Here is a 16,030-nt window from a genome sequence, read left to right on the forward strand (position 1 = left end):
TGGTTGGAGTCATTTGTCACGTTTCAGATCCTGTCAGTGTCACAAATAACTGATTTTCTTGCTGTACTTATTTAGCTATAGAAGTTTTGTGGAAATAACTGTTTGAGGGCCGCAGATGTTATTATCCAGCAACGAGGTAATTATCCTTAATATTTAATTCAAAAACAAATACAAAATAAATATATACAACTTTGTACAGCAGTACATTATCTGCAGATAATAAGTGTGTACTTTCATTTGAGTAGGGTTCTAAATAAATAATTTTTTTTAATATGGACTTTTGTTATAAGAGCTGAAACAGTTAGTTGATTAACTTAAAAGTCAATCAACAGAAAAATATTCTACAACTATTTTGAGAGTCAATTCATTGTTTTAGTCATTCTCAAAGCAAAAAAACTCCCCTAGACTCTGAGTTCATCTTGTCCAATAGGAGGACTTTCTGCCTTTTCTCTTTTACCATTGTAAGGTAAATATTTTTTGTGCGGACTAATGGTTGGACAAAACAAGACATTTGAAAATATCGCTTTTGGTTTTAAGAAACCAATGTTGTAGTACTCGAATGGTTATTATTTTAAGGTCTTGGTCTTGTCGCAGTCTCAGACAAAGAGGATTCTGGATTTTTTTCTTAAGACTAGTCAAGATCATAACTGTGGGGTTATTACTAAATTACCTGTACAAAAAGGGAGTACTGAATAAAGATGATTAAGTTGATTTTAGCTTCTTTGTGTTGGTATTTGTTTTCTCATAGCAAAAACAAAGGAAAATTCTCACATAAAAAAATCACCTCTGTTATGCCTTTTGATTGGTCTATCAAGATATTTCTCATGGTACATTACAGTATGCATGAAAAGGAATCTGCATTTGTTTTCTGCTGAGGTTTTCATGGACTTTTCAGATCAGTTTGAGGAGTGCCTATGGATGCATGTCCATGTATGGACGCATTTCATCATATGTGTGTCGTGCAGTGAGGGACTCTCACTGGTCTGGTCTTTCTCTTGACTCGCTCTCATTACCTAAAAGTCTTGGTCTTGTCTTGGTCTCGATACACTAGGGTCTTGGTCATGTCTTGGACTAAGATTTGGTTTCAGTTTACGTGCTCTTGACTGCAACACTGTAAGAAACTGGGATGGATGGATGTTCACTATTTTGTGACATTACAAACCAAAGAATACATTAATTAATCTAGAAAAGCATTGCCTGGTTAATTGCTGATGAAAGTAATCAATAACTTGCATCTGTGCAGTTACTATGTGTAAGGCATTGTGCACTAATTTTGTATAGGACTTTTGTGCAATTACTTTAGGTAGGGCATCTGTGTAACACTTGGCTCTAGGGCAGGGGTGTCAAACTCGTTTTAGTTCATGGGCCACATACAGTCCAATTAGATCACAGGTGGACCCGACCAGTAAAACCATTGCATAATATCCTATAGATTACAAACATCTCCACATTTTAAGAACGCTCATCCATTTACAAAACAGATGACAAATAGCTTGTGATGTCTTCAGAAGAATAAATGCAATTTCACAGTAAATATGTCTCAGCTTTTCCACATTCAGTCAGTCAACTACTCACTGTCATTACATGTGATTTTTTCTATACATTTCCACTCCTGAGCAGTAGCAATACTGACATCACCACACCAAACTAAAGTGAGAGAAAGTAACTGTATTCTGGTCGGGGTGGAAAAGCCTCTCATTTTTCATAGAGACAGCTACTCACTGTTTAACTTGCTCCTGAAATCTTATCTTATCTTATTTTATCTTAATACTTCTTCCACCACCGATGCTGACATTTATTTATCCAGCAGCAGATAAAACATTAATAGACATTTTTGTGCAGCCTGACCTCACAAATAAAAAACCCCAGTCACCAGCAGGCCTAAAATCCACCCAGACACATCATGTGTCTCTTAGCTGTAACAGGCCAAAGTCCTATTTATAATGAACCTTTAACAGCATGGAGTCATGCGCATGCGCGGTAGGGGCTGGATTGTTGCAACCCCAGACAGGGCGGCCCGTTACCAAGCACTGCACCGCGCAGGGTCTGACAACGACGACAGCAACGGGCACTGACATTAGGAATACTGCGAGCGTGATAACAACACAGACACTCCTGAATACGGTGAGTATCAGCGCACCAAAGATCCTGCTCTCGTTCTGTTTGGTCCTCCTTGTTGTGCGTGGTACTGTGTTTGCGTGGGAGCTGTGTTTTATTCCCATGCAGCGATATTTCCCATGCACTGACAGTCCTGAGTTATTCGGGGAGGCCTGTAGAGGGGGCCGCTAAGAGAGCAGCGCCAGCGTTGCGGCTTTTTTAACCGAAAGGCACCCAGTAAACGGGCACATTTATTGTTCTCGGCTCGGGCTTGAAATGTCAGACCCCCGCCCATTTGCTCCTGTTAGACTCCAAGGTTTTGCACCCAGCATTTTGCTGCAGTCATTACTGGAGCTTTCTCGAAGGCCCGGCAGGTTTTTGGTGAATAGATTGACTTCCCTTTCATGCGATACAATAATCCATATTTATTTGAAATAAAACCCACTACAATGTATGCTCCTGTTAATGTGTCTGAACCCGCATGATTTTGTCCTATAAACGGTTTTATTGTTGGTTATATGGTTGTAGTTTATAATCATGTAATTGTAAGCTAGCCAAGCCCCATGGGAGACTGCTGCACGCTGCTGAAGGTGCATTCACAATATTACCAGTGTTATCACCAACAATCACTGCTCACACTGCAGGTAAGCAGCATTCATTTGCATTAAGGTGTGAAATTTGGTGACATAGTGTAATTGTTCTGTCTGGCTGTCACCTTCAGACACAGAGCACCGTGTGACCTTATAATCATCATCTCACAGTTTATGACTTGCTTGTGTTAATGAGCATTTTTACTGCAGGAGGATGTCAAGGTGTCAGAGGCCCATTCTGACATGACACCACTGAAAGGTATTAGCAGGCGAAGCAAAGTGAACACATGCAGAAAAGGCTGCAGCTGCCAGATGTGTAAAGCTGCTCGCAAACATCAGGATATTTCTGTTTAATCTAGGGGGGATTACGTTTACAACACATCTGTAGATTAAAACTGAAACTAAAGATGCTTCTCAGGCACTGTGTTTACAGTCAAAAATCAAGTCCCATAGGGCAGTATCACCAGTGAGAGTGGGCTTTACAGGCCCACAGCTGCATCGGTTTCTGACTCAGCCCAAATTCTCTCATATAAGAGTATGAGAGGACAAAAACTACCCAAAACCCTCGGGACATAAGGAAAGAATAGTAGTGCAGTTTGGAAAATGGCAACATACTGACTGACATTTGTAACAGTTAATACAGATTATAATACAGTCTATGCAGTACATCCTATGCAGGAAATCCAGGACAATTAGATAAAGAAATAGGTTCACTGAAATGAGTCCAATTAAGGAGGCCCGTGATTAAGTAACAATCTGTAAATCAACCGCACTGATGCCAGAAAACTAATAGACAACTATTTTCATATTGATTAATTATTAAAGTAAGTAACACCCTTCTCTTGTTCCAGCTCATCCTTGAGAGGATTTGCAGTTTTCCTACGTCTTGCATATTAAATTGATTACAGTTGTTCTGATACCAGTATCGGAAATGCCTCCGATACTACTTAAAATGCTACGCAAGTTTATGCACTGATCCAATACCAGGTAATTCATTAATAAACTTCAAAGTGTTTCGCAGTTATATTAAACAGCAGTTTTCCTGGAAATCAGTTCTTCTTTGCTGCTTTAAAACAGTGGGCTACACAGGAAGTTGTGCTGTGCAGCCACTGGCAACTACTGTTTTAAGGCTGTAAGAGCTGATTTTAGGGTAAATAGTGTAACGTTAGCAGTTAGCGAAGTGTCAGCAATTTGCCAGTACTTTACACTAGAGTTTAGGATTTAACCTGAGACAGCCATACAACAGTCATAGCAGTCATTTCACATCCATAGAGGGCCAGGAGTGTACAACTCTTCATTTTTTCTTTTTAATTTTTTAAGCAGTGGTCTAAGATAGGTTCTTGGTATTGGCCGGTAAACAAGTTCAGGTTTTGGAGTCTGTATCAGGGAGGGAAAAATGGTACTGCAACATCTCTAAAATCAGCGTTTTCTTGGTTGGGTTTTGGACAGTTGATCAGACAAAACAAGTAATATCAAGACATTTGGGGAACTGCAACAGGCAGGTTTTCTAACATTTCATAGACAAAATTATTCATCAGTAAAATAATCAGCAGATTAATCAATAATGAAAATAACCGTTAGCTGCAGCGCTTAATAAGTATTAGTTCTGCATTCTTTTAAGTCCTAGATGTCTGGTAGGTTGGGTAAAGGTCATGGGGAGGATGAGTGAATGGGGTAGTGAAGAACGTGGTGGGCAGCCTGAGAGTTAGGTATCTGAAAAGATGGATATGATCAAATAGGACTGGGCCATAAGAGGAAAATCAAATATCACAATATTTGTCATCAAACACCTCGATATCAATATTGTAGGGTTGACTATTGGTGCTTTCATTAAATATTTGCACAATGTAATAGAAGTCTGGTATGTAAAGAAAATTACATCACTTTACTTGAATGCATCCGTTAAAAAACAACAACAACACACACATTAAGATATCCAAAATTTAAGACGTGATCTAGTCTCATATCATGATATCAGTATCATATCAATATTACCCAGCCCTAGATAAAAGCAATCTGTGTATATCTATTTACATACAGTACAGTGGTTAATCAAAAACAGAGTAAGTGATCAATTTGAAATAGTATGGTATCAAACTTTCAGCCAAAGTTTTATGAGATTCAGCTAACAGGCTAAACTGAATGGCTTTCTCTCATCATGTTGTTTGTTTCAGGTAGGGGATGGCAGTGAATGTGTACGCCACATCTGTGTCCATTGACAACCTCAGCCGACATGACATGCTGGCATGGGTCAACGACTCCTTGCACCTCACCTACACTAAGATTGAGCAGCTATGTTCAGGTAAGGCTAAAGTTCCAATCAAATACAGCTCAACGAGTAAATCACAAAAAGACAACAACAATAACTAACTGTTGTGTCTGTGTGTTTTCCAGGAGCGGCATATTGCCAGTTCATGGACATGTTATTTCCAGGTTGTATCCTTCTGAAGAAGGTCAAATTTCAAGCCAAGCTGGAGCATGAATCTATACACAACTTCAAAGTTCTTCAGGCAGCTTTTAAAAGGATGAGTGTTGACAAAGTCAGAATACTTTTATCATTTATTCTATTTTTTACTATGAAGATGTTTTTTTTTAATTATATGACAGCATCATAAGATGCATGTTATGTCACTTGGAGTTCTTCAAGCATTTCCTGTTTCCATCCTGCAGATAATTCCTGTCGAAAAGCTTGTAAAAGGAAAGTTCCAGGACAACTTTGAATTTGTGCAGTGGTTCAAGAAGTTCTTCGACGCCAACTATGATGGGAAGGAGTATGACCCTATGCTAGCCAGACAGGGGCAGGACGTGGCCCCTGCCCCCAACCCAGGTGATCACTTTATCCACAAACCAAAGAGAACCCCAGGTAAACCAAACAGTTTTGCCTCTGCTGCACGGTCTTGCTGAGCTTTGGATGGCTCAAAAGCGCTCCCTGCAAGCAAGTGGTGTGAGCAGCACGATTCACAGACTGACTGCTGTCCTCTTAGATCCATCTCACTGCCCAGCATTCACAAGCAACATAAGATAAGATAAGATAAGATAAGATACACCTTTACTGATCCCACAATTGAGAAATTCAATGGACACTGTGTAGGTAAGACTGAGTCACTGGTGGGATTGCAGTAATCACCACAGTGACTAGAGGGATGCAGCATCAGTGGGGTTGAAAATCCACAACCTGCAACTCCACTTCTACCTCCCCAATTCTAATTGGTCTTGATCAGCGGTGCCAGAAGACCTACACTCAGAAAGATCAAATGCAACCATTTTCTCCAGTGTCCTGCATCAAGCAGCTGATGCAACACTGTCGCAGCTCCATCTTTGAGAAAACTGACAAACTACAGCGTTTGTCTCATTTTACTAACAAGAATTACGTCAGCCTGACCAGCCTTGCTATGTCTCTGTGAAAGCTTTTTGCTTGAAAATCATGGCGAACAATCTAATTTAACTAGCGTGTCATACGCCTGCTTTGTGACTTTGTCACTGGTAAGCAGTGTGGCTGTAAATGGGCAGAATGATTGCATTTATTTTCAAAACTGTGATAATGCGTGTTGGCATGTTTTGACTTTAAGTTTAACACCTCTGCTGAAGCACTTATAGAGGTTTGGCAGGACGCAGGGTTTTTCTGTTGTTTACGCTTTGACTCAAATAAGTATGGCATTCAAAACATGTTAAAATACTTGTTTTTATTTATAATTTGGCTTCTTTTTTAATCTGGCAATCAAAATTGTCTTGTCAATCTTTTATGTTGTAAAACAATTTGAAATTCTTTCACAAAAATGGCATATCAAAGGAACATTATGCTAAAAGCTGATAACATCAGCTCTCTATAACGTGCTATATCCATTGCCACAATTGCTACACAGCCAATATAGATGCCGTAAATCCACTTTAATGTAGATGATAAACATCTCTGATGATCTCTGACCACTCCAGGACCACAGAGGACATCTCCAACAGTTCCCAAAAACATGCCAACACCACAGCGGGTCCAACACAACACTCCAGCTATGAGGAAGAATCCGTCTTTGTCTAGAAATGGTGGCAGTGATGCTGAGATCATGGAGCTAAATCAACAGGTAGAGTTGCATGGAGAGAAAGGAGAGCTGTATTCTCAGTTCATTTTAAATATCTTACAGCTTTGCAGTCTCATGTGTATTGATTCTGTCTGGACTGAAAACAAATGATTTATTACATTAATAGGCCTTTTTTACAGAAGACAATTTGACATGTTACAGTCTGATATGCACAGGTGTAAGGGGCCGTGTCCACCAAAGTGGGGTTTTTTTTTCTGAGACCAGCATATTTTTTTTAAATTCTTACCAATGGGAGCATCTCATATTTGTGCTATGTCACAAAAGCCAGAAGTATGAAAAGGCACTGAGTGTCTATTCTGCACTGAGGACTGATGAGAGAGGGCTTTTTTTCCCAGAGCGCTGAGAGTTGAAAAATGTTCAGCTGTGGGTTAAACGCTGCACCTGTCACTATTACTCTTTACCCAGCCGTCTAATTACATCGAAGGAGGGACAAATACTAGAAAGACCAACCATTAAATCTTACATGTAGCTAAAAATGGAGGAGAAATATGTTAATAAACTGTATATATATATATTAAAAAAATGTTTCCTCTGATGAACTCACACAGGCCGTTGGCTCCGTCCTCTCCCTACCTGCTTCAGCCCTCCCTCCAGAGCAAGTGCGCTATCTTGTGCCAACATTTTTACCTCCATGGATATTCAGTATCACAGCAACCAGGCGCAACAAAAGTGTCTAAGCTTAAAAAAAAGCGGCATCTCTTGAGCTCTCTCAAGCGCTCCCAGCTGGGCGTTTCCTGAGGAGCGCCTGGTGTTTTATAGCTGGGAAAACACTTTGGTGGACACGGGGCCTTGATGTTAGTTTCCCTCAGAATATCAGCTATGAAAGAAGCATATTGTTTTTAATGCTGGCGATGCTGGAGTTCTAACTTATTTTCTTGTGACAATTAAAATATTATTTTAGAATAGTGTCAGTTCAACAGGTTATGAGCTTTATATTCTTTGATTTGCTGCCTTCCTGTCCAGCATTATTTTTGCTAGATATTCCCTCCTCTTACATACCTTTCATGAAGCAAAGCAGAAAGTACAAAAAACAGGAGCTAGTTTTGCCCTCCATCCTTTCTTGGCTGTCATTCACAAGTGAAAGAGCTCTTGTCAGTGTAAATAAAAAATCCTTGATCCCTGATCCTCTTTTTTGACTACATGGTTCAGAATAGTTTTTAGAGACCACCAGTGAAAACATTTTTTTCTCTGCTTTCTAAGTTGATGGAGTTGAAGTTGACTGTAGACGGACTAGAGAAGGAGAGAGACTTCTACTTCAGCAAACTACGGGACATTGAGCTGATCTGCCAGGAACATGAGAGTGAAAACAACCCCATCCTCAGCAAGATAATCGACATTCTTTACGCAACAGAGGTATCTGTCCTACATCAGCAACAAATACTGGCTGCATTGCACCATTTCAATCTCCATGTTCTTTACTCAGTGTGAATTACTAAGAGAAATCTCTACTTCTCGGTTGTGTTCCAAAAGTAAGAAAATGACACGCAGCAAAGGGCCGCAGGCTGGAATTGAATCCGTGGCCGCTGCAGCAGGTACATGGGGTGCCTGCTCTATGCACTCAGTTAAAATATGAGATAATTTACAATGTCCAGACTGTGAGTGGAAGTAGTGCATCGGGGTCTGTAATCCAGTCTCGGGCTGACAAGACATATGTTTATCGTGATTAGTTGTTCAAACCCAGTTGCATGACTTTGCGATTCAATTTCTCCATTTGATTTGACTGGTGTAACTTCTTAGCCAAACAAAACAAAAGGTACGCAGGGAACCACTGTAGGAGGCACAAGTAACAAAGCATGTTCCTCACAAGATGGCGCCCCTGTCCCGAAATTAACATCCCTGTATGTGATTTGGCTCACTCCATATATTCAGGTAAGACTGGCAAAAATAAAAAATCTATTATCTAATTTTTAGTATTACATAGCTTAAAGGTCCACTGTGTATAATTTAGAGGGATCTACTGACATACATAGAGTATTATATTCATAACTATGTTTTCATAAGTTTATAATCACCTGAAAATAAGAATCATTGTATTTTTGTTACCTTAAAATGAGCCATTTATATCGACATATGAAGCAGGGATCTTCCACAGAGTCTGCCGTGTTGTTCTACGGTAGCCTAGAATGGACAAACCAAACACTAGCTCCAGATAGAGATATTTGCATTTTTGTGTTACTCTGTTGGCCCCCGTAGTTCTTCTACACACTTGGCACATGAGAAAAGTCTCAGCTGTTTGCAATCCGCAACCTCACTACTATAGGCCACTAAATTCTACACACTGGATGTTTAAACAAACAACATTTCCCATGAGTCCAATAGCGGTTAAATCTCGTGGCTTGACAGATGAGGCAAGTACGTGTGTGAGTCATGGGCCGTGGAAAGTTAAGACATGTTTTTCACCATGGATGTATTAAAGAGAACGGGGCCCATTCAATCCAGTGAAAGTTTGGGTAAATACAATTGGCGTCACAGCATAGCTTTGTTCCTTGAGGGCTTGAGCAGGACAGAGAGGACCAAACAGTGTATTAGTTTTCAGACAGGAGATATTACAGCAAAAATAGATGAGGATGAAATCAAGTTATGATGACAGAAGTACCGGCATCAGTGGGAAAGGAAGGGAAAGGAAACTGTAGGTTTTTGTATGCAAACAAATTAACTGATTTCAAGGATTCAACTTCTAACAGAGAATGCTGTTAGTGGATGCCAATTTATCTGAGTACGATAACAGTATGCCTCCAGGAATACATTTATTTTTTTCAGAATTGCAGATAAAACAATTTTGTAATGAATTACAGAAGCTAGCTCAGGGCATTGTTTATCTATTTTTATGTCATCTTTGATCAGGAAAGTTTTATATTCAACAGTAAAATAAAACAAAGCAAAAAAACAAAATAATAATTTTGTCCCTTGTTTCTCAGGATGGCTTTGCACCTCCAGAGGATGATGACCTTGATGAACAAGCCCACCTGGACCAGGATGAATACTGAGCCCTTCATTTCCCTCCCTCCTAACATCACCATCTTCCCTTTCCTTTTCGACCTCATTTGTTTTCTACTCTCTCTGCACGCGCTCTCTATAAATACTCACCATTATCCCCACTCTCTGTCTTTTCTTTTCTTTCCCATATGTATATCTGTTCGTAACCTCCCCCCATCCACCCTCTGGCCATCTACACACAACTACTCTGCATCATCATCTGCTGCTCCTCCCTGCCTCCACTTAACACAGTAACAATAACAGTAATGTATGACATATCCCAGTTATTTCAGCATGAGTAACGCAGAAAAACGAGCCGAGCCTGGCATGGAGGTTGTTATGGAAAAAATTTTAAGTCTGTAAATATTGCCAACATTGTGATTTCTGAGAGGACAATGTCTTTGCTCATTATGGAGTTATTTATTCGCCTTTGGTGCGCTGTGATACTTGTGTAAGAGTGCAGAACAACACTGCTCCAGTGTGCCATCGGGACGCTCCCAGAGCAACTAAAACTGTAACAAAAGTGACTTTTTAATAACAGTTTCTTATTTATTTAACTTATATTTAATTTAGATTAACTTTCTGTAGCAAAATTGGTGCAAAGCCTACTGTACATGAATTGAAAGCTGAGGCCATGTGTGTTATTTCAGTTAATGGTTTGTACTTGAGTCAGCATCGAGCTTTTAGTTTCTGTTATGGTGGGTTCATGGCATGTAGAAACGCTGAAAAGGATATTCTTTGGTGTACTGACTCAAGGCGTACGATCAGTGCTCTGCGATTCATCATTATTGATCAGCAACATATCTGAGCATGAGAATGTTACACATTGACTGTGAATGAGTGATATTTTGTATATGTATTTTGTGTGGAGATTTTGTCTGATGTCGCACGATCCTGGTTAATCGCTGTTGTATCTTTTAGGCCGACATGCAGAAGCCTACAAGTTTGAAATTTAGAGGTGGACAGCCACCTGCAGACTGACAACATGGTTATAGATTGTAGCAGTTCTAATGTTTAATTCTAAAATATAAGGGAGCCTGACACTGAATTAATACAGATACATTTTCACATGACAAATTTTGTCATGTTTTTCCTTGCTAACCATAATGTTTACACCTTTCATGTGCTGTAAAGGGTTGCCCAGGGTATACGAGCTGTAGTCTGAAAGAAAGTCAGTGGTAAGAAATCTGTGACCAGTTGACTGGTCATCATAAGCATCCAGTTAAACAAAGGAAGTCTCCTCGTCCTTCCCCAGCTTTTTTTACTTGCAAACTGGCTGTCGTCTGCTCTGGAAATTGCATTCATTGACCATGTAAACATCTACAGAACACTCATCTTCTGAGTTTTGAATAAATAAACGGTTGTGAAATACACTGTGGTGGTTTATTTTGAGTGACAATGGAGTTGTAATACAAGCTCACATGGGTCTCTAAATGAACCCTATAAAAGTATAGTTTTTATGAGATTATATGTAGCTCACACGAAAGCATATGGAAATCAATGATACAATAGTATTATTGGTAAAAGACCCAAGGAATAGTAAAATTACGACCCCTCTTGTGGTGTGGATGAGACAAGACACTTGGCATGGATAAGACACTTGGCATATGATATCTTTTAAGAGATAAAGTAAAACTTTACTGATCCCACACCGCGGAAATTCACGTTACAGCAGCTCAAATAGCACAGATAAAAAAGAAAAATATATCAAGTACTAAATTTAGACACAACTATACACTCAATACTACCTACACTATATACACCTTTCACTTATGCACATATGGAAAAAGAGTATGTATATAAAGATAAATGTATGGGTATATATTGACAGCTGTACAGGATGATTGCACATTGGAGGTAATACACACATGGTGTATAGTATTAAAGTTAAAAACAATGTAAGAACAATTTAAAGTGTTGCCTTGCAAAGGCAGATACCATAGAAAGGCATACTGCTACGAATATTAGAAGCAGACATTAGAAGCAGTGAGGTTTGTGTAGTATGTTATCCGCCTGGCCTTCTGTTATTGTTGTTTGTATTTACTGTTGTTTGCAGTTTCCACTGTATACTGAATCCTTGTCACAAAATTATCTTGAAGCTACTTCCACTTGATTGCATCGGGGGATTAGCTCAAATGGTAGAGCGCTCGCTTAGCATGCGAGAGGTAGCGGGATCGATGCCCGCATCCTCCAGCCTATCCTTTTCCTCCCCTACAAAGCAAAAATGACATTGTCTAATATTTGTTTGTCATGTTTCAACTTCACTTGTTGTAACGGGGAAAGGGTACCTTGAAGAAACCATACTTCCGCGTTCACACACTACTTTATTTCCAGTATAACCTGTCGGGCTAGCATGTCAACTCGTAAACTGTTTACAAAGTAAACATGTTTAAGGAGAATCTTTGAGCAAAATAACATTTCTACAGAGCGTAAATGAGTTTATACTGAAAAATAATCGCTTTATCAATCGTATTCACTCTAACGTCTCAATAAGCTGTGCTCTGGTCTAACCTAACGTATGGCCTCAGTGTAACGTTAAACAGCTCAAATAGAGATTTAACCGTTAGTTCTGTACCGTTAGTACCGTTTATTCCGATGATAGTACATGCAAAATGTATACTGTGGTTGAATATCACTATTTTCAGGAGGATTAACCGGCAGTCTGTTGGTCCCACTGATAACCAGCAGATGGCAGCACAGCATCATTTATATTTTAAGAGTTGTTGGGGCCAGGGAAAGTTCCAGAGGCCATCATAGGGTGACCATATTTTGATTTCCAAAAAAGAGGACATTCTACTTAAAGCCTACTTAAATGATACTCGCAGCTTACTCAAAGATGCCTTAACATTTTAATATATTTAAAAGTTATATGTATGGATAGAAAATTCAAATATAATCATATAATATAATCAAATATCTCTCAAAGACAGAAATTCAGATAGGCCCCAATAGGGGACACATACACACACTAGAGTGTGGCGATCCGAGCCCGATGGTACCCAACAGGTCTGGCCGGGTTTGGTCAAAAATGTAGCTATAAATTGTATTCAGGCTCGGGTAGGATTCGGTCAGTTTTCAGTGAAAATGTAGTGTAAAAATAAATAAAATCCTATTGTCTGTCCTGTTTATTGCTTGGGCTCTGTTATTTACGTGACAACACCTGAACATAACACACACAGACACACATTGGCTGTTTTGTTTCTATCTCTCCCCTCGCTGGAAGTCTCGGACCTACAGCCGCCCGCATCCGCCTTGATTAAACGCTGAAAATAAAATAAAAGAGGGAGACAGGTTTTTCCTATTTTATTTTATTTTGTTTTATTTCTCCCTCTCCTCTCGCTGGAAGCGTCGGACCTCCCGCCTCCCGCTCCCATCTCAAACACGGAGGTCTCCCTCTCCGCTGAGCACGCCCGGCCTGTTAAATAGCCTGTAAGTTAACCATAACAACTGTGTGACACAAACTCAGTGCTTTGGTCATTAAATAATGTCGGGCTCGGTTCGGGTTCGGACAGAAATATGCGGCCGTGCCGCACTCTAACACACACACACAAACACACGGAAAACCGGACATTATCATCAGTTTATAAAAACCCCCGGACGCCCCGGACGGGACATGAAAAGTGGACATGTCCGGGCAAAAGACGACGTTTGGCCATCAGGAGGTGCAATTAACGTAACGCGCAACAACACAGAGTCCCAGAAGGAGTATTTATTAGCAATGGTTGATTAATTTTACACACATTTTTTTTCATTGGGACGGTCAGCTTAAATAATAGAGCACTATATGTCAACGTTTGGTGACCAACCTGTCTCGCTGTTCCATTTCCGCCAATGACGTTGCTTGGCCCGCGGAAGGATATCAACAAAGATACTGGATTAATACCAACAATGATCAAACGGTCCTACAACGATGAACGTTGGAAGGATGAACGTTAGCTAGCGAACTGCTGGTGAAGATTTCCTTTCTCGAGCTAACGACTTTAGCTTACCATGCTAAACCTTTCCAATTCCAGAAACTAAAGTAAACTGTAAACCAGACAAATCAGCGCTACGTCTGGTTATTAATAGACTTTATGTTCGCTCCTTTGCGTGTCCAAAAAGCAGAAGACGTCCATTTTCCTCCGACGACTCCCCAGTTATTTGGGGGGGATTCGATTACACGTCACCGATTTGACAGTGGATAGCCAATCATATCGCAAGCAAAATGGACCTAAAATGGGTTTTAGCCAATCACAGATTGTAACTGTCTGAGAGACTTTTTTTTTTTTTTAACTAAAATTTAATTTAAAAGCTTTTCACATTTTCTGTCATAATTTCATTAATGCTTTAATAGACTGTCGTTAAAAATTATTTAAAATATACCTATAAAAATTTGTACAGTTAAAGACAAATGTATTGTTCATTATGTAAGTTAATTTTGATCTAGCGTAATAGGTCACATGACTAGTTTCTTGGGGTCGCACCTGTTGCATTTTGGGCTGAGGCAGTATGGGTCATTGGGTCACGAAGGAAGTACATATGGCCCCAAAATAATAGCTTTGATTATCTGCAGAGGTCTCTTCCTTTCATGAAAGAAAATCAGTGTTTTTGCAACGCTCTCAACTCAGAGGGGCTTCTAACTATGGTGGCCGATGCAGAGACACGAGTGGCTCTATCTTCTTATATATTATATTAAATTTCTGCCCCCCAGGCCCGACACACTGGACCTTTAAGGGCCGACATGAAAGCTGCTGTAACTGAGCAACACTGGAGAGCTTTTACTCCTGGCACAGTGGCAGCTATGTAGGCTGTGTGAACATATGACTGGACAGATGATGTTAAGATTAGAAACATTTGTAGTTGTCACTTTATTCACAAATCCAAAAGTCAGACAAATACTGCACACTGTTGACAAACTGTTGAGTTCACAATAAATCAGCACAAAGGTGACAGCCCTACCTTGCAAAAGCAGCAACCACAACAACCACAAGGAAAAACAATAATAATTATAATAATAATAATGATGATACTTAAAGCAATTTAACTACCTGTCATATTGAAATAATAACAAATTTGAGCCACTACATTGCAGTAATGCACTTTAGCGATTACATGTCAACATGAGAACAAGCTTGCCGTGTTGCGTACCGTGGCCATTCTAATGTTTATAACCTACAACTTGATGGTGTCTTTGGTCACATGGCAAAAAGCTTTATCGAGAACACAATAGCAACTTACAAGTGAAATGGTATCTTTGGGTGAAGCAGTAAAATCCATCAGATACCTCATGCCCCCAACATTTTCTTCACCATGTAACCAGGCATGTTGTAGAGGAAAAGACCCAAGATGGCCAACAGCAGGAGAGCAGTGACGATCTTGATGGTCAGCCACCTGTACTGGTCACATATCAGGTGCTTCGCAGCTTTGAATGGGATGAGGAACCAGAGGAGGGCGATATCTGGACGGCTGGTGGAGCACAGAAATAAAGTGTGTTAGAAATTTGACAATATAAATTTTAAAAAAAATCCACTGGTTTCCACATAGAATGTATGCACAAGTGATGCAGTAACAAAGTAAAAATACAACTTGAGGTAATAATCACTTCCTCTTAACCAAAATGTAAAGGTTAAAGGGGAAATCCGGTATTTTTCACTTTGAGCACCATTTCTGGGTTGTTTATGATGAAATAGAGTGGTTAAGACCAAAATAGTGACGATTGCTCATTTTCGGAGAATTTGGCTTTCCCCTGCCTGGCTTAACACTGCTGCCCATGGCCATGTGTGAATCTGTCCTAAAACCATTCTAAACGTTTGTTTTCAAGGCCATGAAACTCACAGAGTGGTCAGTGGTGTTTGTTGATGTTCTGACATAAAAATCGTAGCAAATTGTGGTGGTAATCTAACTGTGGTAATAATCACTTGACTTTGACAGTACCTTAAATAACTAACTGTTTTACCATCAGCTATTTAGTATTTTTACTTGGGAAGCTTAAAGGTTTGCGTCTACTTTTTTCTATGAGCTGAAATACATATGACAGAATGTGTCACGCGTTTAAGACTTTTAATTACAGATGATGAAATAATAAGGCACGCACTGTCCTTTCAGTTTCCAAAAACATACATATACATACCACACAAACAAATGACAGGACAACCAGAGCATTGAGTGGTACAGAGGTCAATTTATTCACAAATCTGAAATATCATACATAAACAAAACAATGCTCAAGCAAGAAAATATGAACTCCAACACAAGTTAACTATGCTACATATCCTTTTATTTTTTTCAATAAAA

General features: G+C 39.6%; 1 protein-coding gene and 1 non-coding gene across 4 annotated transcripts; both read left to right on the forward strand.

Annotated features, from left to right (window-relative positions):
* Window positions 1–1,979: 1,979 nt before the first annotated feature.
* mapre3a (microtubule-associated protein, RP/EB family, member 3a) lies at window positions 1,980–11,128 on the forward strand. 3 transcript variants are annotated; one of them, XM_033643252.2, is made up of 7 exons: window positions 1,980–2,124; window positions 4,862–4,989; window positions 5,082–5,227; window positions 5,358–5,550; window positions 6,621–6,763; window positions 7,982–8,134; window positions 9,700–11,128. In XM_033643252.2, exons 2-7 carry the CDS (start codon window positions 4,869–4,871, stop codon window positions 9,766–9,768), a joined length of 825 nt encoding a protein of 274 aa, XP_033499143.1. In that variant the 5' UTR covers window positions 1,980–2,124; window positions 4,862–4,868; the 3' UTR covers window positions 9,769–11,128. The 3 variants fall into 3 exon arrangements, with proteins under 3 accessions (XP_033499143.1, XP_033499144.1, XP_078031331.1); XM_033643253.2 differs by having other exon boundaries at window positions 1,984–2,124; window positions 5,358–5,514; XM_078175205.1 differs by lacking the exon at window positions 9,700–11,128 and adding an exon at window positions 8,252–8,356 and having other exon boundaries at window positions 1,986–2,124.
* Window positions 11,129–11,877: 749 nt separating this feature from the next.
* trnaa-agc (transfer RNA alanine (anticodon AGC)) lies at window positions 11,878–11,950 on the forward strand. Its single transcript has one exon. It is a non-coding gene; the product is annotated as a tRNA-Ala (tRNA).
* Window positions 11,951–16,030: the final 4,080 nt, after the last annotated feature.

Source organism: Epinephelus lanceolatus, chromosome 15 (assembly GCF_041903045.1).
Source record: "Epinephelus lanceolatus isolate andai-2023 chromosome 15, ASM4190304v1, whole genome shotgun sequence".
NCBI lineage: Eukaryota > Metazoa > Chordata > Actinopteri > Perciformes > Serranidae > Epinephelus > Epinephelus lanceolatus.